The sequence below is a fragment of the Arxiozyma heterogenica genome, assembly GCF_036370985.1.
Source record: "Arxiozyma heterogenica strain weizmannii chromosome Unknown scaffold_20, whole genome shotgun sequence".
Taxonomy (NCBI): domain Eukaryota; kingdom Fungi; phylum Ascomycota; class Saccharomycetes; order Saccharomycetales; family Saccharomycetaceae; genus Arxiozyma; species Arxiozyma heterogenica.
This window is the reverse complement of record NW_027042673.1, coordinates 190,406-214,572: the sequence shown is the minus strand read 5'-3', so window position 1 is coordinate 214,572 and position 24,167 is coordinate 190,406. Positions and strand designations below refer to the sequence as shown.

At 31.6% G+C, this 24,167-nt stretch overlaps 7 protein-coding genes across 7 annotated transcripts; 2 read left to right on the top strand and 5 right to left on the bottom strand.

The window, feature by feature from the left end:
* Window positions 1-1,451: 1,451 nt before the first annotated feature.
* SPC97 (gamma-tubulin-complex subunit SPC97) lies at window positions 1,452-4,172 on the bottom strand (the record flags this gene model as incomplete). Its single annotated transcript, XM_064858959.1, has 1 exon — window positions 1,452-4,172. One exon carries the CDS (start codon window positions 4,170-4,172, stop codon window positions 1,452-1,454), a length of 2,721 nt encoding a protein of 906 aa, XP_064714175.1.
* Window positions 4,173-5,695: 1,523 nt separating this feature from the next.
* On the bottom strand, window positions 5,696-7,639 carry ATG7 (Atg7p; the record flags this gene model as incomplete). The annotated part of the gene is made up of 1 exon (XM_064858958.1): window positions 5,696-7,639. The coding sequence occupies one exon, from the start codon at window positions 7,637-7,639 to the stop codon at window positions 5,696-5,698; it is 1,944 nt and encodes a 647-aa protein (XP_064714174.1).
* Window positions 7,640-8,237: 598 nt separating this feature from the next.
* Window positions 8,238-9,824, bottom strand: NMD3 (ribosome-binding protein NMD3; the record flags this gene model as incomplete). The annotated part of the gene is made up of 1 exon (XM_064858957.1): window positions 8,238-9,824. One exon carries the CDS (start codon window positions 9,822-9,824, stop codon window positions 8,238-8,240), a length of 1,587 nt encoding a protein of 528 aa, XP_064714173.1.
* Window positions 9,825-10,355: 531 nt separating this feature from the next.
* MTG2 (putative GTPase MTG2) lies at window positions 10,356-12,068 on the bottom strand (the record flags this gene model as incomplete). The annotated part of the gene is made up of 1 exon (XM_064858956.1): window positions 10,356-12,068. One exon carries the CDS (start codon window positions 12,066-12,068, stop codon window positions 10,356-10,358), a length of 1,713 nt encoding a protein of 570 aa, XP_064714172.1.
* A 394-nt stretch (window positions 12,069-12,462) lies between these two features.
* Window positions 12,463-13,350, bottom strand: THP2 (Thp2p; the record flags this gene model as incomplete). The annotated part of the gene is made up of 1 exon (XM_064858955.1): window positions 12,463-13,350. One exon carries the CDS (start codon window positions 13,348-13,350, stop codon window positions 12,463-12,465), a length of 888 nt encoding a protein of 295 aa, XP_064714171.1.
* Window positions 13,351-13,798: 448 nt separating this feature from the next.
* Window positions 13,799-16,042, top strand: CDC23 (anaphase promoting complex subunit CDC23; the record flags this gene model as incomplete). The annotated part of the gene is made up of 1 exon (XM_064858954.1): window positions 13,799-16,042. One exon carries the CDS (start codon window positions 13,799-13,801, stop codon window positions 16,040-16,042), a length of 2,244 nt encoding a protein of 747 aa, XP_064714170.1.
* A 613-nt stretch (window positions 16,043-16,655) lies between these two features.
* PRP8 (U4/U6-U5 snRNP complex subunit PRP8) lies at window positions 16,656-23,966 on the top strand (the record flags this gene model as incomplete). Its single annotated transcript, XM_064858953.1, has 1 exon — window positions 16,656-23,966. The coding sequence occupies one exon, from the start codon at window positions 16,656-16,658 to the stop codon at window positions 23,964-23,966; it is 7,311 nt and encodes a 2,436-aa protein (XP_064714169.1).
* Between the last annotated feature and the right edge of the window lie 201 nt (window positions 23,967-24,167).

The window sequence follows — 24,167 nt, the reverse complement described above, 5'->3', positions numbered from 1 at the left end:
GATTGGTGTTGATTATATGCGCAAATTTATGATATAAAGATGCTTGGTTTTCTTCTCGAATGATAAAAGGAGAGGCTAAAAAGGAAAGAAGAGGGAAGACGAAAGGCGTTAGAAATCCGGTTTGGAATTTGAAGTTATCAAGTAGGATAGGACGTTTATATATGTTATATATATATTTAAGTTATTTTTTTTTTTTTTTCGTGAATTGATTAATTGGTAAATTAATCTACACATTTATTATCTGTCAATATGATTTGGAACAAAGAACACAACGACGACAACGACGACGATAACGATAATGATGATGATGATCCTGATGATACCAGTAGTAGTAGTAGAGGGAATTGAGAATTGAGAAAGAAAAAAAAAAAAAAAACAAAAAACAAAAAAAAGTAATTCAAAGGGAAAATATCACAGTCAATAATAATAATATGAATTAAAAATAATAAGAATAATAAGAATAATAAGAATAATAAATAATACAGATGATGATTACAACCGCAACTTGTAATTGTAATAAAACAAAGATTGAGGCCAAAAAGGTAATATTTGGTGACAACCAACAAAAATAAACAAAATCCAACAAATGTATTTTTTTTAATCGATTGAATTGATGATTATAGAATTGGATCCATTTGATTTGAATTGAATTGAATTGGATGGAATTATTATTAAAAATAGCCTCTCATGTCAAACTTTGAAGAAAACGACGTTCATTGTATATTTTTCCACGGTGTGAAGTTTTTGTTACAAGTTATGGAATCTGGTGGAAACAAGTGGAAACAAGTGGCAGGCAACTCAGAGAAAAAGACACGTTGACCCGTTTGGGAAAGTGAGATCCTCGTTTCTTTTTTTTTCTTTTTCTATTTTTTTTTTTTTGTTCAGTTTTCCTTCCCGCACAACAATAGAACAAGATTGGTTGTGGCTTCTTCTTTTTGTCTTTTCTTTTGGGTTTTTGGCGTTACAGTTTTTTCGCAAAGTTGGGTTCCTCTTTTTCTTTCTTCGCTTTCCGTTTTTCATGTTGCTACTGCTATTGCTATTCCCTTAAGGGGGGGGAAGGGAAAAAGAGGAAAGGAGAGAGGTTATTTATTACTGGAAGCTACACATTGTGCGGGTGAATGGGTGTTTTTTTAGTGGAGGCCCAAAGGCTTGTTTTTTTTTTTTCTTTAAATGGAAAGTGAAAGAGAGAAAAAGGAAACAAAAAAAGGTCCTCTTCATTTGTGTATCCTTTTGCTTAGCTCATTAGTAAAGTATTACTAATATCTATTACTAATAAATATCTTAATATTTCGATATTTTTATTCTGTAATATGATGCTCATGAATTGCATACATACATATATATATATATATATATATGTATATGTGTATGTATATGTGTATGTGTGTATGCCTGGGTAGATAGAGGTATATACATGTCCAACTGTTTATTACTTATGGCTCTTACTGCATTCATTGCATTACTGCTTGCTTGCCCACATTGACTGTGGACATAATTAATCTAGACCCATGAGAAATAACTCCAATATTATTGTTATATTCATTCGTTGAAGTGACCCCATGGTGATAATTAAACAAAGGATGCATCTTACCCTCATAATGATACCATAATCCTTCTATTAACGTTTGTCTATGATCTTTGAAACTTTTTGACACCACTTCTATAAACTCGATGTATTCGGATTGCTTAACTAAATTGGTATCTTCATTGTAATTTAACCTATTTCTCATCTCTTTTCCCTCTTCTCTCTCCTCTTCTTGATATCTTGTAAATAAATTATAATCTAATTGAATCAACTTATCCTTCATTGATAACAAAAATTTACAAAATTTATTAATGATATCAAATATTTGTAACTGTACTTTGATTAATTTAATTAGACATCCATCATGCAATATATTAGTTAATGATTCAGCCAATTGACTCTGTAACTCATTTATATCAATCCTATCAAACAGTGAGGATGGTGAGAAGGATGGGGATGAGGATAAAGATTGTACTATTTTATTCATCTCATTCTTGATGACATCTTCATTGAAATATTCCATTATAGATTTAATAAAATTGTTCATCCCATTATGTAAGATTCGACTTCTTTTGATTATTTTATTCTTAATATCCTTATTATAATTAGAATATTTCCAAATTGTATTCTTATTTATCTCTATCCATGTTTCTTCAAGTAACATGTTATGATACCTTAACATATTTAAATACCTATTGATTAATTGATATTGTAATATACATGATCTATTGATTATCATATTCAATGGATATGGTATACCGATATCAAATTTCATATAATAAATATTATTTTGTTCATTTCTATTTTGGTTCTGGGTCTGGGTCTGGTTCATTTTCGAGAACTCAGTTCCATCATTTCTTGAATTCATCATTTCGTCATTGTTGTTCTTTTTGTTATTATTTAATGAAGTCTCAAATTCTTGCATTACCATATCCCTAATTGAATCCAATGTATTTAATTTGTTTGCATTACCAATTGTTTGTAATTCACTATTAATGTATTGATTTATAATATCGTCGAACGATTCTTTATCTAATTGGACTGTTAATAATTTTAATATTATATTATCTTTCTCATATTCTATAGAGGTAGGAGTATGATGATGATTAGTATTACTATTATTACTATTATTATTATTATTAACATTATTTGACAATAATAACTCATTCTTAATGTTTTCAAATTTTGTTTTTATTCTATTTTCAATATTGTTACTATATTTCTCAGAATATCGCCTTGTTAGTTCCACTAATGACTGCTTTAATATCATGTTTATATTATATCCATTCTTGTAACCAAAATACCATTTAGATAAATCATCGATTATTTTTGGTAAATGGTACCCATCAATAAGTAATTTCAAACATAATCTATTGGCTCTATTGTACCATTTCTCCACATAAAGCTCAAAATTAGTTCCTTCCATTAGTTCCATAAAATTTGATACTTTGACATTTCTTTCATCTTCTTGTTCTTGTGTAATAGGTATGTAGTTTATATTAAGACTTTTTTTGATCACATTTAAAAATTTGCCAGTGGAAAGAATCTTAAATAACAGTTTGTTGCTACTGCTGCTATTATTATTATGGTCATTGGTAAGACTAAATTTGTCCAACAGTCCATCTTTTCTAATACCGTATTGTGTTAGCCATACTCTATCACACTCAATAGGATTTGACATATTGATATTGTTTATATAGGGCATAGTATCGATAATCATAAACTCATCACATGAATCATTTAATTCACCTTGTGTCATCCAACCATGTAACGTTTTATAGTAACTATCACTGATCTTAATTAATAGATTTTGTAAAAAAAGTACACTATTAGAATCACCTAGTAATTCCAATATCATTCTGTAAAGTATTTTCAGTATGGCACCACCCTTAGCGATTGGTGAAATTTTCCTTTCAATAAAGAGTGGTGTTAAATCATCGTTTTGATTAAATTGTTCCATTTCCAATAAGAAATTGTCAATTGACAATTGTTGTAGATCAGAATTTTGTCGTTTGATCATCTCTTCTTCAATCCTCGTAATAAAATCATATAACAAAGTTAGTTGATTACCGACCTCTGAGTCATTTAGAATTTGTTTGAATTCTCTTATAGAAAAATTAGGATCTTCAAAATACATTTTTTCCAATCTATTAACTAACAAAGGTAAATAAGTCTCATTAATGAAATTTTTGATTTCATAGCTTAAACTTTGTAATACTACTCCATATTTAATATCTGTCCAACGTTCACTTGCATTATTTAAGGCTACAAAATAACTGCCATATTGTAAAATTTTTTTACTGAATGCTTTTAATGAAGTATCCAATTTTTTAGCTATTTTAAATTCAGGGACATCACCATTATATGGATTATATTCGTTGTTATATCTAATATATGTGCCACTAAGACCCATCAAATTCTCTAACAAATCATGTACTATCAACGACTCTTGAACTCTTATTAAATCATTACTACTAGAAATTTCAGCTAGTTTATCCAGTGGATATAAAATCAATTTGGGGTTAATATTAGATAGTGGCTCATAATTTGCTTGTCTTGATAATAATGCATCCTTCAGTTCTACATTTTGTACCGTAGATGATTCCGTAAGTAATTCCACATGGTCTTCAACTGGTCTTATTTCCATTATACATATGTGATATTTCAAAAAAAAAAAAAAAAGTAGTTTCTCTCCTTTAGAGTGCTTTTTGTTCTTATTTAAATCCTTCTTTTATTGTAGTATTGAGGTTATTGGTATCTTTATGATTTTTTTAAAGTGTAAAAGTGACAAAAATTCTGGTTGGAAGCTTGTATATAGAATATTGATGTTCGATGGCCTTTGTGTTTATTATTAATATTTATTATTTGTGTTTATTATTTGTGTTTATTATTTGTTGGTTTTTTTTCCAAGAATTGGAAAATGAGGGAAATGAAAACAAAAACAGAACGCGTAGAAAAGTCAAACAGCCGCAATAATTTTGGATTTTTTGTTTTACAAAGCAAAAAATTGGCATACGAGAATGTTGAGGAGCTTTGAGAATTTAGGTTTTGTTATTTGTAGAATATAAAAAGAAACATGTTAAAAATAAAAACATATGAGAAGTTACAGCGCTACTACAAGGAATATTATTGAATACTCAAACTATTAGGAACCTACTGTTTTATTAATATTAGTTCTTGTAAAGATATTGAGTATATGGAAAGAGTGTATGTGATGTTTTTTTCATGGGATAACATAAAAAAGATGTTCATAAGAGAATTTGTTTAAGGCATTGTTGAAGTTAGTGAATGTAATTAATTGATAAAGATACTAATGTGTTTCCTACTGATGAAAAAAATTTTGTTCACTTGTATATAAAATAGAAAAATAAATATATATATATAAATATAAAATGAAATTACATAGAATGTTTAGAGTGAAAATGTAAATTTTATTTCTTTATTTGCTAAAAATAATTTATAAAAAGTGTAAACAAAATAAAAAATTTGATACAAGTTCATAACTTTGATTATTCAGGAAATGAATAATTTTCCCCTACAAAAAGCAAAAGATTAACCAAAGAGTTTCATCAACATTTATTGTTATCTAAACAACAAGTATTCAACATTATATTGGTTGAGAACTGTTGACACCTTATTGTTCCAGTTATTTCATTTTATGTAATATTCTGTTTCAACTCAAGTAGTCTTTTCTTCATATATTATCTTTATTTATTTTATCAATAGTATGTTTTATAATATTTGTTAATCCAATTTTAATTATCTTTTGAATTATTCATGAGTATTTATTTGATAATTTCAATAAAAATGGCTGACAAATTTGGATATTGTTCCTTTGTTGTTAAACTTTTTTTAAATTATAAGTATATCAAAGGATATTTAAAATTTATTCTTTAAAGTCTTAAGTGTTTGATAAGTGTACATTTTTCCGTAAATGTTTGTTTTTGTTCTGTTTCTTCTGCGTCTGTTTTATGTTTTGTAGCTAAATAAGTTTATTTATCATACCATTTTTGAAAGAATAGAGTTACTAGGAAATACTCTACTCAAAATAAACAACATATTAAAATCTCAATTGCATAAATATGCAAAATGTAGCTATTCATATCTATATATTTATCGGTTGATCTATCTATGAATATATATATGTATATAAAATGAAATGAACTTTTTTCATAGCTCATCATCACTAATCCACGTAATATCCTCCATAATACTCTCCATTTTTTGCTTTATTTCTAAAAGACCACTACATCTTTCAATATATTCGTTGTCGTTCAATGAATTTTTTACAAAATCCCATACATTATTTCTACAGGTCTCTACAATAATGTGACTACATGCTGAACAATGTGTATACGCTGGTGATTCGACTTTTAAAGTCTCAAATTTATCAAGAAACCCTCTAATCTGATGAGGTATCTCTCCTAAGATACATTGTCCTTTATTAGATTCTTGTGCTTTATCTCTTTGTAACATTGAAACCATTAATTCTACAGCTTGCGAAGATGCCAGTAAAGCAACCCCAGGTCTAGTCACTGTACACATTTGATCTAATGTTTTTAATCTCATACTATCTGTAGGCACCACAATGTCATTACAAAAATAACAACCAAGTCTAGTTGATTCTCCATTTAATTTGGCGTTCTTATCATTATTATCATAAATCCCATGTCTCATAACTAAATAGCTATCAAAACCTAATGCTGCATTAATAACCATTTTACTTTCTATATTTGAAAGTACAGTAGGCAACCATCTCGATTCTCTAGAATCTGTTAACAAATATATAACATCATGGTCTTTTATCAATTCATTTAATATATCTAATTCCCTATGTTCTCTTAATTCATTAGTAATCGGATGACCAATCATTGGAATTGATATATTTATACCTTCGGCTTGGACAAGAGGAAATATTCTTTTTAACGCAGCAGCGGCAACTTTTGCTTTTGGCTTACCACAATCATTAAACTCAAATAATGGTTGCCTAACAAGATTTGAATGGGACACTGTTCCATTATCAACAAGCGTTATTCTTCGTACACCCCACCCTAACAATGTTCTTGCTACATAACATCCAAGTGTACCTGCACCTAATAGAAGAACTTTTGTATCTTTAATAATATCCAAATTTAAGCCAGGTACAATACGCCATTTCATTAACCTTAAATTCAGATCTAGACTTTGTTCTGCTATCTTTAATGGGTCAATCAAAGAAGATAAATCAATTTGTCTTGGTAATAATTTACCCTCTGTGGTTCTTTCCCAACCAGAAAAATTTAATAGAAATTCATCGAAATTTGGTGTATTATTATCATCAAATTTCAATGTATATCCGAAACTCTTTTTATCTGAACCCCTAACAAAATAAACATTAAGTTTTATAATCTTAGGATTATTATACTTGATTGTAGTTAATATATTTTTGGTGACACTTGAAGGAATTTTATCAATATTTGACGTATCTCTAATGAAAACAATCTTTCCATTCAAACTTATATTCTCCTCTGGGTCATAATCTTTAATTACTGAGTTATTCATTACACACACCCATTTATCTCTATTCACAGTTTGACAAAACCAATCTCTAACATCATTGAGTTGTCTATTTAATAAATCTTTTTCAATAGTGATTATGAGTCCCTTGAGAATGAAGGAAGGTATCATTAACCAATAAGTATACTGATACTTCTTCAAATCTGCAAAACTTATTAGACAAAATTTAAAACATTTATGGATGTTTTTTTTACAATCCTCCCATAGTTTCATTCCTTGTTCGTAAAGATATTGTTGTTTATCTAAAGTCATCATTTGTTCTAGTTTATTAAAATTTAAAATTTCTCCTCCAATCTCAATTAATGTATCTTGATTAGCACCATAGTTACTTTGTGAATTAACGTCAAAACTTTGTCCATTTAGAAATAGGGGTGTTACTGAATTTTGTTTAGGTATATTATCTAGGTGAAGTATAGATTTAACAGGAATACTCGATTCACTCAATTTCAATGTATCTAACTTTAAGTCTGATAACCGTTGATAGAAACTGGTGTCAATAAAAGAATTTACAGGAAACACATATTTTAAACGTGAAGTATTGTTTTTAGACAAATCCATTTAAATAGGTGTTAACAAACGGACAAACGAACAAACGAACAAACGAACAAACAAACAAACTAACTAATTGAAACTAGCAATAAAATATAATATGAACCAGAATAAACTATCTAATAATACCAATGCGTACTTTCTTAACCATCTAGATGTTTCTTCTACTTTCAAAATTATACAATGTATGCTCGTATCATTCTTAACAGTCCTCAACAAATTAAATATATACTCTAAAAATATATTATATTTTTCTTATATTTATCAAACCCGTATTTTATACATAGTTAAAGTAACTACTCATTAAAAGAAGACACACAAACGCCAGCACTTAAGCAGAGGAATAAGATGGATCTTTTCTGATGTTTACCACAAGAGATAAATAAGAGAGATAAAGTTTAATTTGAGAACGAAAAAATAATGTACAGATATTGTCTTACAAAAATATTTATGTATGTGTTCAAAGGTCACTTGTATGTATATTCTAGTATCTATCCCTTGATGATGAAAAGTTATATATATATATATATATATCCTTGTAATTCTTTTAAAATAAAATTAAACCGATGTGTTTCGGGTATTCACTACAGTACTTCCTTCAACTTTATTATATTTCCATTGGTGTATCTTCTAACGTCATCTCATCTAATTCATCTAACAATTCATCAATATTAATTTCTGGTGCATCATCATCACCATCATCTTCTTCTCCACCTTGGTTAGCAACTGGGTTGCCATATTGATCCACAGTAGTATTAGTTACAACTGTAGCATTATTATTCTTGTATAGATTAATGTTCTTTCTCAATTCTTCGTCTTCTTCTAATTCTTGCAAGAATAATTCATAATCTCTTTCGGCACGTTCCATTTCCTGTCTTTGGGCTCTAGAACTGTAATCTTCAGATGCATCAATATCTTTGTGTTCTCTAGCCATTCTCTTTAACTTCCACTTTCTGTTCTTCTTATTCTTTCTACGGTAATTCTTCTTCACTAATACAACATCTGGAATATAATCAACATTTAAACTATCGAACAGTTCTGAATTGTAATTCGAGTTACCTACAAAATATCCCATAACTGAATCACCAGCATGACAAATTGCACCTAAATGGGATCTAACATAATAGACTTGATCATTGACACCTAAATCTGCCGCTCTAGCCACAGTAATATCAGCTAGGACACGTTTACCTCTCACAATAGCAGTTGGATCAACATCCAAGACAATGAATTCTACTAATTGGGAAACATCCGCTAATGAATTAAATGGGTTTCTCCAGTACACATCAGCAGGCATATCCGCTGTTTGTAAAGTTGATGAATCAATAAACTGAACAATATTGGAGACTTTGGAACATAACACAAATTGTGAAATATTACCCATTGATTTAGCCAATTTTTTGGGTAAGACCACCAAGTCATCTCTACAGATCGGAATAATTTCTACAGAATATGAGAATTTATATGTTGACGCACCAGTATGAGTATCTTGAGAGATCAGTTCCTCAGACTTCTTATATCTGATAGGAACCACTGTATTCAAGAAATCAATCATTTTAATAGCATGATTCTTTTGAGCATAGAAGAAATCCAACCCATCCTTTGTTTCAGTGATAGAAATAGTATCAACATGTGCGTTATGTTTTAATATTAACTGTTCTAGGTATAAGAAAGTTCTTTTGTGTGGGACTTTTTGTCTGATTTGAACAGTAGCTCTCCAAGTGTGTGTAGTGTAGGATTTAGCACAATCTGGACATTGCATGGCAATAACAATGTATTCAACCTCAAATGTTTGTTGTATAATAGTATTAGCCATGGCTTCTCCTTGTACAGTCAATTTGACTCTAATACGTCTGGAATGAGGTTCTGTCCAAATGAAAGAGGCATCTACCAACCTAACCTTATTCAACCCCTTCAACCTTCTCAGACAGATGGCCAATAATTCTCTAGATTCTAACTCAGCCTTAATCCAAGTCCCTGGGGGTTGTAAAAATCTTTCACAATTCCTACAAAAGGAGATATTGGCCTCTCTTGGAATCCCCTCTGTGATATCAACGGTCAATTTAATACAATCATAACACATAACCAGTCCACTAGAACCATCTATTGGAGTCCCACAGTTGCAACATAGCACTGTGGATCCGTTGTGTTGAACCTGTTGTTGTTGTTGATAGTGTACTTGATTAAAATCCATGACCTGCTTATTTTATTTTATTTTATTTTATTTTATATCTGTTGTTTGTTTGGTTCTTGTCCTTACCTGCTAGAAACTGTTTCAACTATAAATTGTTAGTGACAAACGGGCCAGTTTATAGAATATTACACAGGCCGACAACTTACTAAAGTGAAAATTCTGTGGATAGAATACTGTATCGGGTAGTTGCTTCTAAATCAATGAGATTCGATGCTCATCGCAAAACACAGTCATATATTATGTATATAACGCATAGCAGAAAAATTTTTTTCTTCATTTTTTCTGTTTTCTTCCAAGTAAAACTTTTCCTCCCATCATCCAAAAAGATGAAAAGAAACAAAAAACTTCAAACACGTATACAATAAGAGAGAAAGAGAGAGAGAAAGCAAAAGAATGTGATGATGTGGCCACCACTGGCACAATTGCTATTATTACCACTATTATGTGGTACTGGGAACTCACAATTAATAACCCAGTCTCAAACTAACATGAAAAAAAACTTAATGAATGTTATATTACTATTTACAGTATTTACATAGTTGTAACGCATTTTCTCATTTTATGTACTAACAAATCTATGTTATGATTCTTCAATGCACTAATAGGAAGGATATCCCAATTATGTTCATTACAGAACTGAGAAAGTCTGTCATATCTAACAATAGTATCGGCGGACTCTGTAAGATCTGCCTTATTAGCCACCACAAGAACTTCCCTCTTCTTGACGCCCCCAATACCCCCGACTTCATCTATTAATATCATAAAATCTTGTAAAGGATCCTTACTCTCTAAACTTAGAACAAAGCACCAACATGTGGATCTTTCGATATGTTTCAAAAAATCTAATCCCATTCCACGATCTAGGTGTGCATCCTTGACTATTCCAGGGATATCTGCTACAGTAAAAGTATCATCTGCGCCTATGATTCCTGATGATACAGTACCGATACTCGGAGTTAATGTGGTGAATTCCCAATGCCCAATTCTAGGTTTGGCATTCGACAATCTATTCAAAATTGTAGATTTCCCTGCGTTAGGAAATCCAATTAATCCGATATCTGCAATAATCTTCAACTCTACAAGAAACCAACATTCCAGCCCGGGTCTACCCTTCTTTGCAAACCGTGGGTTTCTAATCATACTTGTTAGAAAATGCATATTACCCAAACCACCTTGTCCACCTTTTAATAATCTAATAGGTCCAGTTGTGTCTACATCAAGATCAATACCATACAATGGGAATACATCGTTCTTTCTTTCTTCAAATAATAAATTTCTGTCATATTGTTTCATCTTATTATTTAAGTCTACAAACCAATGTTTTTCCATATGGTATTCTAATGTTTTATCTTTAAAGATCCAATTTGGAGAAATATCTTTAGGAACAGAATTAATTTCAGGTCCAATATAAGATTCTCTTGAAAGCTTGATATTCGGGGAAATTTGTGAATCTGTCTTTATACAATCCAGTGTAACTTCTTCATCCTTTAAAATATTTCTCAATGATACTGATAAGGCTGAAACATTTAATTGAGAACTTAGACGTTGGGAAATTCTATCTCTTACCAACTTAGGATCTATACACCAACGAATTGTGGAACCAACAGGTACTTTAATCAATATATCTTTCCCTTTTGCTCCATCCAATTGACCCGCTTGTCCTGATCGACCATCAGGTGCCACATACCGAGTTTTTAATTTGGTCAACGAATTTAAACCTTTCACTGCTTGAATATATATACTACCACCATGACCCCCATCTCCACCATCTGGTGGACCTATTCTTCTATTCGCATCCCTAAAGAATGAAACACAGCCGTCTCCCCCATGCCCACTCTTACAGCAAATTATCTTGGTATCTTGGAAATTCCCTTGACGATACAGTTGTTCTTTATTCCGTTGTCTATCAAGTTGCTTCAAATAATTCATCGAACTGAAATTCAACAATGGACTAGTAATCTTAATATTATTGCCATATCTGCCGTTGGTTTCCATTATTTCAAAATCGATCATTTTAGCAGGTTTATAAGATTTAAACAGATTTCTAGTGGAAGTAAGTTGAATCGTATCATCATTACTATAGGGATTCTGATTCAATCGATTTAACCATTCGTCATTTTCATTCAATGTGGGTGCATTATCTGGTGGGTTTCTACTCCTGTGAATCCACCGAAACTGACCAAACCATACTGATCTTTCTAAATGTCTGGTTGCCTGTACCCTTCCCACACAGTGTGATACCATACTTTTGACACCTACTTGTATATCGTCTCCACCTACTCTTAATTAGTTTCCAACATGCATATACACACACGTATATGTTATATATTTAGGTACATATGGCATTAGAAAAAAAAACTGCCTCTTTTATTCGGTTACATTCCCTCAATATTACGTTGCAAAATTATATTCGAGAAGTTTACACATAACACTAAAACAACCAAATTTATATATATATATATATATTTAGTGAAAAAAATACTTTGTTGCTATATATTTACATCATTACATATACATATATATACGTTTGTGATAGCTAAACCAGTTTACACCAATATCTATACACACATATCACATATGTATCTGCATATATGCTCGTTATATCTGCTTATCATGTTGATGGAAGCTCTTCTACTCATCACACAGTTTCTTCCTTATTTCTTTGCTCACCAGCATCGTCAACCGAACTATTTGTACCACAGTCCTGTTCTCTCTCATCAATCAATCTTTGTTTTAAAGATCCAATTGTCCTTAACATACTTTTCATGGATCTTGGATCATCACCAAACATCAAAGATTCCATGTTATTACATTCTTTTCTCCATTGATTAATTTCATTATTTAATTCATTCAACTTTGTTTGTAATTGATATTTATTCTCAAGCGTATATTTAGCTCTAGATAACTTGATTTGATCCAAATAATCTTTCAAATCATCATCTATCTTAGATAAATCTCTATCTGTATTAGAATATTGATCTAAGATCTCTTGCAATTCTTTAGATGGTTTCCAACTTTCCATGTCCACTCTGGATACATTAGGGTCTGAAACTTCTACCTGTTTCACTAGGTCAACTGACATCCTGTCTATTAAATTAGTATATCTCAATGAATCTCTTTGGATACATTCTAAGACATCCACACATTCCGTAAGATCCTTACCAAATGGAGACTTATTCAGTCTTGTATGATTATCAGTCTCCATGGCTTCTGCACACTGAATCTGGGCTTCTCTAGCCTGATATTTAGCTTGTTTTAAAGCTATAGATGTCTCAATCAACAAATCGAAGTCTCTAGAAAGAGTATCAAGAAGTTTAATAATAATATTATCATCAATTGCATTGGTTGTATCTTCATTTTCAACATTACGTGTAGTAATCGATGTATCAATGGTAGATGATTGAAGTTTTAATAGCTTCAACAATGTTTTTAAAACATCCTGTAACTTTTCAAAATTTGCTTGGGAATAATTATCCAATTCACATAAGGAATCAAAATACTCATCACCGTTTTCTATACCTGACATTTCTTCACGTCCTGTTTCTTTGCAATATATGCCTGAAATCACACACAACTTTCTGCATAGAAAAGGACTAATGCTTAGTTCTTTTCTCAGTACCTTTCTATTAGTCACTTATCTAACAATTAATCAAATAACAGAATTTGTACATACCTATATACATATATATACAGAATATTTATTACAATGGGTATCTATCCATCGACTCGACCTATTGTATTTCCTGTTTTTTTATGCGTTTTTCTATTTAACTTCTTAAGTTTTGTTACTTTATTCATTGTATAAACCCTTCAACAGATTCAATGTATCTGCAAGATACATCTAACTTTGTAAATAAATAAATAAATATATTTAAACGTATCTATACACATAAACGTAACAACTATCCCTCCCCCCCTACCTTGTCTCTTAAGTGAATTCCTTAACCAACTAAGCATACGAAATTATATAAGTGATGCTTGCTAGTGAATCACTAACAATGGACTTTATAACAGAGATTAAACAGAAACTGAGATGTTCTGTCAGAGATTTATCACAATGGAAGTTATATAATTCCTCCAAATGGTCTGCTGAAGCACTCAATGGTATCATCAAAACATCAGAAAATGATAACAACAACAACAATAATAACAATACCAATAATATCAATAATACTAGTTATGGTGATCCCCATTCGTCAATACCACACATGACCAAGGATGATTCTCCTTTAAAATTAAATATCTCATTATCGTCAGATGGGCAAGTCTCTCCTGATAATATTTTTAAATCTACTGCTAAATCAAATACTGGTTCATTGAATATCGATCCTATGATGGGTCTCTCTGAAGAAGAATATGATACTTATCTCTTTGCCTCCACCCTATTTGATTGTAAAGAATTTGATAGGTGTTCCTTCTATTTGAAAGATGTTAAAGAACCAAGGTTAAAATTCTTGAAACTCTATACAGATTTCTTAATATGGGATAAGAAATATATGGAAGCTACCGAGAACATTTTAATGACAGGAAGATTAGATAAAAGAATAATCAACAATCTAAGCAAACATGATCCATCAAATGGTGACCTAAATAGAATGGATGGGCAAATTTTAGAAATGTTTAATAACAATTCACAAAATAATAAGTCTTTAACTACTAGCACAATTTTGTCAGAGACTGGCCATCAAACGAGTCTGTCTCTTCTTTTATCTGAATTAAGAGAGTATATGGATACACACATTAAACCATTATTAAGTGATAACGATAATGTAATATCAGACAAAACAAAATTGGGGATTGCATTATTATATTATTTAAAGGGAGTGATACTTACACGACAAGGTAATAAATCTATCGCTATAACTGCTTTCTTAAATTCTTTATCGTATTACAATTATAACTGGAGTTGTTGGTCAGAACTATTAAACTGTATATCAAGATTTGATGAAGCACAGTTACTTTTAAGCTATATAGAGAATAATTTTGTTATTAGACAGAGCAATGAAACAACGTCCCAATTAGTAATAAACTCCAATATAATGGTTGATTTTTTCAAATTAGCCATATATCAAGAATTCCATAGTTCCACAATTGACTTATCCACACCATCTAATTCTTACACAACCGATAATGTAACAAGTTTAAATTTCAACAACCATACTACACCGCAATCGAACAAAAAAAATAATATTAATAGTAACAATCAGAACAGTATCAGTATTAATGCCAATACTAATGATAGCAACAACAACAGCAACAACATCGATGAATTCTTTAGAATCTTGGAATATTTGTTAATAATAATGCCAAATTTCTCATTTTTAAAATCTATGAATGCAATGATAAGTTATAGTTATATGGACTATGCCACTGCAGAAATAATTTTTGACGATATTGTGAAACACGATCCTTATAGACTAGAAGATCTAGACATTTATTCGAATATACTATATGTGATGCAAAAATATTCGAAATTGACGTATTTGGCTCAGTTCGTTTCCCAATTGGATAGATTTAGACCAGAGACATGTTGCATAGTGGCAAATTATTACAGTGCAAGGCAGGAACACGAAAAATCCATCATGTATTTCAGAAGAGCACTGGTATTAAACAAGAAGTCAACTAGTGCGTGGACGTTAATGGGCCATGAGTTTGTCGAGTTAAAAAACTCACATGCAGCTATTGAATGTTACCGTAGAGCAGTAGATATCAATGAAAAAGATTACAAGGCATGGTATGGTTTAGGACAAGCATACGAAGTATTGGATATGCACCTATATTCTCTGTACTATTTTCAAAAAGCTTGTACACTAAAACCGCTGGATCGTAGAATGTGGCAAGCCGTAGCTGATTGTTATGCCGTATTAAAGGATGCAACTCAAGCTATTAAATGTTATCAAAGAGCATATCAACTATCCTCTAATCCTGGTCAAGATGCATTGCTTTTGTACAGATTAGCCAAACAATATGAACAAATGATGGATATAGATAATTGTAAGATGACTATGTTGAAATGTATTGCAATTGAGGACAATTCATCCGGTGAATTAGTAACAGACGAAACAATAAAGGCAAGATTATGGTTGGCACAGCATGAAATGAGAATGAAAAATTATGAAACTGCGTACAATCATGCTGTTAATATAACCAATGGTACATCCGAAGAGATTGAAGAGGCAAGAAATATAGCTAGAAATTGTCGTATTATCTTAAAATAATGTTTTTCCTTTTAAACAACTTCATCGTAAAAACTGCACTATTATTCTCATTAACACAACCTTATATAGCATATAAACACATACAAACATACGTATGTATAAATATAAAATTAAGTATCTATCAGCATCAGTGTACTTGATTCTTCAAGATATTATATATATATCTCACTCATTAACTACAAACACAAACCGCTGCTCAAATTTTTATCCGTAATGCATTCCGACATATTAAGAAACAACGGCTTTTCAATTACTAAAATCACCCTAGCGGATTTTGTCAAAATATAAAAAAAGTTGAAATATGCATACCATTTATAATTTTTCTATAGAGCCATGATCAATAGAAAATGTGTCTTAACCCACAACTATGACAATATACATAACAACGCAGACTACTAGTAAGACTCGCTATTTGTAAAATATTCTGAATTGAAAATTTAATTTTTTGTTATTCTTCTTTCATTTTCTAACAAAAACTATCTAACCATCCTCGATCAGGATATACATAGTTTTGATTTCCTTACCGTTTTAGTGAAAAATTATTGAATAAATATACTATATTATAATTTACTTTATTTCTTCTTTTTAATAATTACACTACAATAGAGTTAGTATGCCTGATTTAACTCCACCTCCACCTCCACCAGGATTAAGTGATTTTGAAAGTGATTGGGAGGATGAAAACAATGTCCTCAACAACAATACTAATTCACTTCCACCACCACCCCCTCCACCAGGATTTGAGGATGAAGATATAGAGGAAAAACAGAGTCTACTATCTCCATCACCACCACCTCCACCACCAGATCTAGAAGAAATAAATTCCTTGGAATCGCCATCTCTACCACCGCCTCCAGGGTTTGCTGATAATATAGTAGATGATATTACCCATACTCTGTCAGAATCTCGTCCTAATCAAAAAGCGTTTAGAAAGAAGTCTTCTAAGAGATCTCAGAAACAAGTTGAGAATGAAAACAAACGACAAAAACTTGCAAAAAACAAATTTCTCAATGCTAATAAACACCGCAAGAAATCTTCCAAAACTGGTCTTGTCCATTCACATAAAGTTGATATGCCTGCTGAACACTTAAGGAAAATTATTGAATCTCACATGGATATGACTTCAAAAAGATTCAATTACAATAAGAGGGCTTATCTAAATGCATTAAAGTATATGCCTCATGCTATACTGAAACTTTTAGAATCTATGCCACAACCTTGGGAACAGAAAAAGGAAGTTCGAGTATTATACCATACATCGGGTGCTATCACATTTGTAAATGAATCACCAAGAGTAATTGAACCTGTATATACTTCACAGTGGTCTACTATGTGGATTGCCATGAGAAGAGAAAAAAGGGATAGACCCCATTTTAAAAGAATGAGATTCCCACCTTTTGATGATGACGATTTACCTTTGTCTTATTCGGATTATATAAAAGATATTGAACCCCCAGAAGCTATTTCATTGGAGTTAGATGATACTGATGATAAAGCTGTGAAATCATGGCTTTTTGACAATAAACCATTAATAGACCATCCCAAAAATGTACCAGGTAGTGCGTACAAAAAATGGAAATTAAATTTACCTATTATGTCAAATTTATATAGATTATCAACACCTCTCAGACATGAATTATATGATACAAATAAAGATTACTTATTCAATATGGAATCCTTTTTAACATCCAAAGCACTGAATACGAGTATACCTGGGGGACCTAAATTTGAACCTTTATATCCAAATGAGGAAGAAGAAGATTACAATGAGTTTAATGCAATTGATAGAATAATTTTCAGAAACCCCATAAGAAGTGAATATCGAATAGCCTTCCCACATATTTATAATTCACGTCCAAGATCTGTAGAATTACAAAAATATCAAGAACCCTTATTATGTATCATGAATCGTAATGATGATGAATTAGAATTACCAGCATTTTATTTTGATGAATCCTTGCATCCTATTTTGATAGATGATGATCTTAAAAAATATACAAAGGAAAGAGCACAAAAGGATACAGGATTCCTGTCGAATATACGTCCCTTAATGGATAATGTGAAACTAAATACCCCTAATTTGAAGGATGCAGTTGCATTATACAACGCATCGTTCCCATTTAATAGAAGAAGTGGTAAAACTATAAGAGCACAAGATGTTGCATTAGTAAAACAATGGTATTTACAACATCCAGATGAAGAATACCCGCTAAAAGTAAAAGTCTCCTATCAAAAATTATTAAAGAACTATGTCTCCAATGAGTTGAAACAAAGAAGAATAAATAAACGAAGGTCACAGGTTAAAAATACTCCTCTACTAAAAAGTTTAAGAAAGACAAAGTATTTTCAACAAACTACAATTGATTGGATAGAGGCAGGTTTGCAACTTTGTAGACAAGGACACAATATGTTAAATCTTTTGATACATAGGAGAGGTTTAACTTATTTACATTTGGATTATAATTTCAATCTCAAACCTACCAAAACTTTAACAACTAAGGAGAGAAAGAAATCTAGATTCGGGAATACGTTTCATTTAATTAGGGAACTACTAAAAATGATTAAATTAATAGTTGACACCCATATTCAATATCGTTTGGGCAATATAGATGCATATCAATTAGCTGATGGGTTGTATTATATTTTGAATCATGTTGGTCAATTGACTGGTGTATATCGTTACAAATACAAAGTTATGCACCAAATTCGTGCATGTAAAGATCTTAAACATGTTGTTTATTACCGATTTAATAAGATTATTGGAAAAGGTCCAGGTTGTGGATTTTGGCAACCTGCGTGGAGGGTATGGATATTTTTTATAAGAGGTATCATTCCTTTGCTGGAGCGTTGGCTAGATAACTTACTAATTCGTCAGTTCGAAGGTCGTAGCAACGAAGTTATTAAATCCACAACAAAACAAAGATCAGATGCATATTACGATTTGGAACTTAGAGCATCTGTAATGAACGATATATTGGATATGATCCCAGAAGGAATCAGACAAAACAAAGCTAGAACTATTTTACAACACCTAAGTGAAGCATGGCGTTGCTGGAAAGCTAACATTCCATGGGATGTTCCTGGTATGCCTAAACCTATTAAAAATATTATTGAACGTTATATTAAAGCCAAAGCTGACGGATGGGTCTCATCTACTCATTACAATAGAGAAAAAATTAAAAAAGGTGCACATATTGAAAAGACTGTTGTCAAAAAAAATCTAGGGAGACTGACTCGTTTATGGCTAAAAAACGAACAAGAGAGACAGCAACAGATTGAAAAAAATGGTCCTGAGATAACTCCAGAACAAGCTTCTAGTATATTTTCAACCATGGTAGACTGGCTAGAATCTAGAGAGTTTTCACCAATTCCATTTCCCCCATTAACTTATAAAAACGACACCAAAATTCTAGTTCTTGCTCTAGAAAACTTAAAGGATGTTTATTCAGCAAAGGTTCGTTTGAATACTATTGAGAGAGAAGAGTTAGCTTTAATTGAAGAGGCATATGATAACCCTCATGATACATTGAATAGAATAAAAAAATATCTTTTATCACAAAGGGTATTTAAACCGGTTGATATATCTATGACCGAACATTATCAGTACGTATCACCAGTTTATACTGTAGACCCCCTAGAAAAAATTACAGACGCATATTTAGATCAATATCTGTGGTACGAAGCAGATAAAAGGAATTTGTTCCCAAATTGGATAAAACCCAGTGATGAAGAAATCCCACCATTACTAGTTTATAAATGGTGTCAAGGTATCAACAATGTATCTGGTATTTGGGATATTGATAACGGTGAAAGTACAGTTCTACTTGAGACAACTTTAGAAGAATTAGCTGAAAAAATTGATTTTACTGTACTTAACAGACTACTGCGTTTAATTATGGATCCGAATTTGGCAGACTACATAACTGCAAAAAATAATGTTGTTATCAACTTTAAAGATATGAGTCATGTTAACAAATATGGGCTAATAAAAGGTCTTCAGTTTGCATCATTTGTTTATCAGTATTATGGTTTAATAATTGACTTGTTAATTTTAGGTCAAGACAGAGCGACTGATTTTGCTGGCCCAGTTAATCAACCTAATGCATTTATGCAATTTAAGAGTAAGGAAGTAGAATTAAATCATCCTATTAGGCTTTATTCAAGATATATGGATAAAATACATATATTATATCACTTTGAAGAAGATGATGCTGAAGAGTTGACAGATGATTATTTAGCTGAAAACCCTGATCCAAATTTTGAAAATGCCGTAGGATATAATAATAAAAGATGCTGGCCAAGAGATACTAGAATGAGATTGATGCGCTCAGATGTCAATCTTGCAAGAGCAATATTTTGGGATGTTACAGGAAAGGTTCCACAGTCATTAGCAAATATTGTCTGGGAAAAATCATTTGTCTCAGTATATAGTAGACATAATCCTAACTTATTATTCGAGATGTGTGGTTTTGAAGTTCGTATATTACCAAAATCAAGATCTGATGAGGTTTTAAGTAATGCTGAAGGTGTATGGGATCTAATTAATGAAGAAACTAAGCAACGTACTGCAAAAGCATTTCTGAAAGTTTCCGATGAACAAGTCAAACATTTTGAAGGAAGAATTCGTGGTATATTAATGTCTGCAGGTTCATCAACTTTTACTAAGATTGCATCTAAATGGAATACAGCAGTTATATCTCTTTTTACATATTTTAGAGAGGCTATTATTGCAACTGAATCATTACTAGACATACTGGTTAAATCAGAAACAAGAATACAGAATAGGGTTAAACTAGGTCTTAATTCAAAAATGCCTACGCGTTTTCCTCCAGCGGTATTCTACACTCCTAAAGAACTTGGTGGATTGGGTATGATTAGTGCATCACATATATTGATTCCAACATCTGATTTAACATGGTCTAAACAGACAGATACTGGAATCACTCACTTTAGAGCCGGTATGACACACCAAGATGAAAAAGTCATTCCAACTATTTTCAGATATATTACAACATGGGAAAATGAATTTTTGGACTCCCAAAAAGTATGGGCTGAATATGCTGCTAAAAGAGAAGAAGCGATTGAACAAAATCGTAGATTAGGTTTCGAAGAACTAGAAGGATCATGGGACCGAGGTATTCCTCGTATTAGTACTTTGTTCCAAAAAGATCGTCATACCTTAGCTTATGATCGTGGTCACAGAATTCGTAAAGTTTTTAAACAATATAGTTTGGAAAGAAATAGTCCATTTTGGTGGACAAATTCTCATCATGATGGTAAACTTTGGAATTTAAATGCATACCGTACGGATGTAATCCAAGCTCTTGGTGGTATAGAAACTATTTTAGAACACACATTGTTCAAAGGTACAGGTTTCACATCGTGGGAAGGATTATTCTGGGAGAAAGCATCGGGCTTTGAGGATTCTATGCAATTCAAAAAATTAACCCATGCTCAAAGAACAGGTCTTTCGCAAATTCCCAATCGTCGTTTTACTCTATGGTGGTCTCCTACAATTAATAGAGCAAATGTGTATGTCGGTTTTGTTGTTCAACTTGATCTTACAGGTATATTTTTACACGGTAAAATTCCTACATTAAAAATCTCCCTAATTCAGATCTTTAGAGCTCACTTATGGCAGAAGATTCATGAAAGTATCGTGTTTGATATATGTCAAATACTAGACGGTGAGATGGATATTTTACAGATAGAATCAGTTAATAAGGAAACCATACACCCTCGTAAATCTTATAAGATGAATTCATCGGCAGCCGATATAACTTTAGAATGTTTACATCAGTGGAATGTTTCAAAACCATCTTTACTACATACAACTAATGATAAATTTACTTCCTTTACTACAAACAAAATGTGGTTTGATGTTCAATTAAGATATGGTGATTATGATTCCCACGATATTTCACGTTATGTTCGCGCTAAGTTTTTAGATTATACAACGGATAATGTAAGTATGTATCCATCTCCTACGGGTGTAATGATCGGCATTGATTTAGCATACAATATGTATGATGCTTACGGTAACTGGTTTAGTGGTTTGAAACCACTGATTCAAAATGGTATGAAAACTATTATGAAAGCTAATCCTGCACTTTACGTTCTAAGAGAACGTATTAGAAAAGGTTTACAAATTTACCAATCCAATATTCAAGAACCATATTTAAGTTCTTCTAATTATGCGGAGTTATTCAATAATGATATTAAGTTATTTGTAGATGACACTAATGTATACCGTGTCTCTGTCCATAGAACATTTGAGGGTAATGTTGCAACGAAACCTATCAATGGTTGTGTTTTCATTTTGAATCCTAAAACTGGTCATCTATTTTTAAAAATTATTCATACTTCAGTGTGGTCGGGTCAAAAACGTTTAAGTCAACTTGCAAAATGGAAGACTGCTGAAGAAGTTAGTGCGTTGATTAAATCTTTACCCAGAGAAGAACAACCAAAACAGATCATTGCAACAAGAAAAGCAATGTTAGACCCATTAGAAGTTCATATGCTTGATTTTCCAAACATTGCTATTAGGCCTACCGAATTGAAACTACCATTCTCTGCTGCACTCTCGATTGATAAATTATCAGATGTTGTTTTAAAAGCTACAGAACCTCAGATGGTGTTATTTAATATATATGATGATTGGACCAAAAGTGTGTCGTCTTACACCGCGTTTTCACGTTTAATTTTATTACTTCGTGCTTTAAAAACAGATGAGGAAAAGGCTAAAATGATTCTTTTACGTGATCCCACTATTGTAATCAAGCCTAATCATTTGTGGCCATCATTCACTAGTGACCAATGGATTCAAATCGAAACAGAAATGCGTGACTTAATTCTAGAAGCGTATGGTAAAAAATATAATGTTAACATTGCTGCATTGACACAGACAGAAATCAAAGATTTAATTCTTGGTCAAAATATCAAAGCACCATCAGTTCAGAGACAGAAAATGGCTGAGTTAGCAGCAGCAAGAGCCGAAGATAGAAGAAGTGGTGAAGAAACAAGCCATGCTACTACTACTATGAAAACAAAAACACTTAATGCGCAAGGTGAAGAAATTGTTGTTGTTACGTCATCTAATTATGAAAACCAGACATTCACATCTAAAAATGAATGGAGAGAGAATGCAGTTGCTAATAGTCTATTATATTTAAGATTGAAAAACATTTACATCTCATCAGATGAATTTATCGAAGAGAAAAATATTTATGTTTTACCAAAGAATATTTTACAAAAATTTATTGAAATATCTGATGTTAAAATTCAAATTGCTGTTTATTTATTCGGTAAATCTCCAAAAGATCACCTTAACATCAAAGAAATTCGAACGGTCGCGTTAGTTCCTCAATTAGGCACGCACAAATATGTACAATTGAGTAAAATACCAGATCGGACAATATATCCAAATTTGCAAGGATTAGAATTACTTGGTTGGATGCATACTCAAGACAAGTCACTAAAATTTATGTCTCCTTATCACGTTTCCACTCATGCTAATATGTTTGAAAATCATATGAAGTGTGATCCAGTGAATATCACTGTATGTTCTCAACCGGGTTCCATATCTGTTTCTGCTTATACTTTAAGTGACGAGGGTATAGCTTGGGGTTTAAATAACAAAGAAGTTATCGATGATATGCCTTCAACTTTTGAACCAACATATAGCGTACATGCACAGTTGTTATTATCAGATCGTATTATGGGTAATTTCATGATCCCCTCTGAAGATATGTGGAATTACTCAATGATGGGTGCTGCATTTAATGCAGAACTAGATTATAACTTAGAATTGGGTATACCCATCGAGTTCTACAATGAGTTGCACCGTCCAGTACACTTTTTGCAATTTAATCAATTGACGGGTAATGAAGAACTTGAAGCAGAACAAGAAGATTTGTTTGCATAAAATAACAAGGTCAAGAAATGTTCAATGGTGAAATAAAAATACAGTGCAGTACTATATAAATAGAGCCCAGTTAATCTTAGCATGTACAAACTCACATATATACAAGTATATCACTCATTTTTATACTTAATTCTAAGCTATGCACCAAAATTCATATAATATCACCTACAACATATATTAATGTATATACTAATATCTATT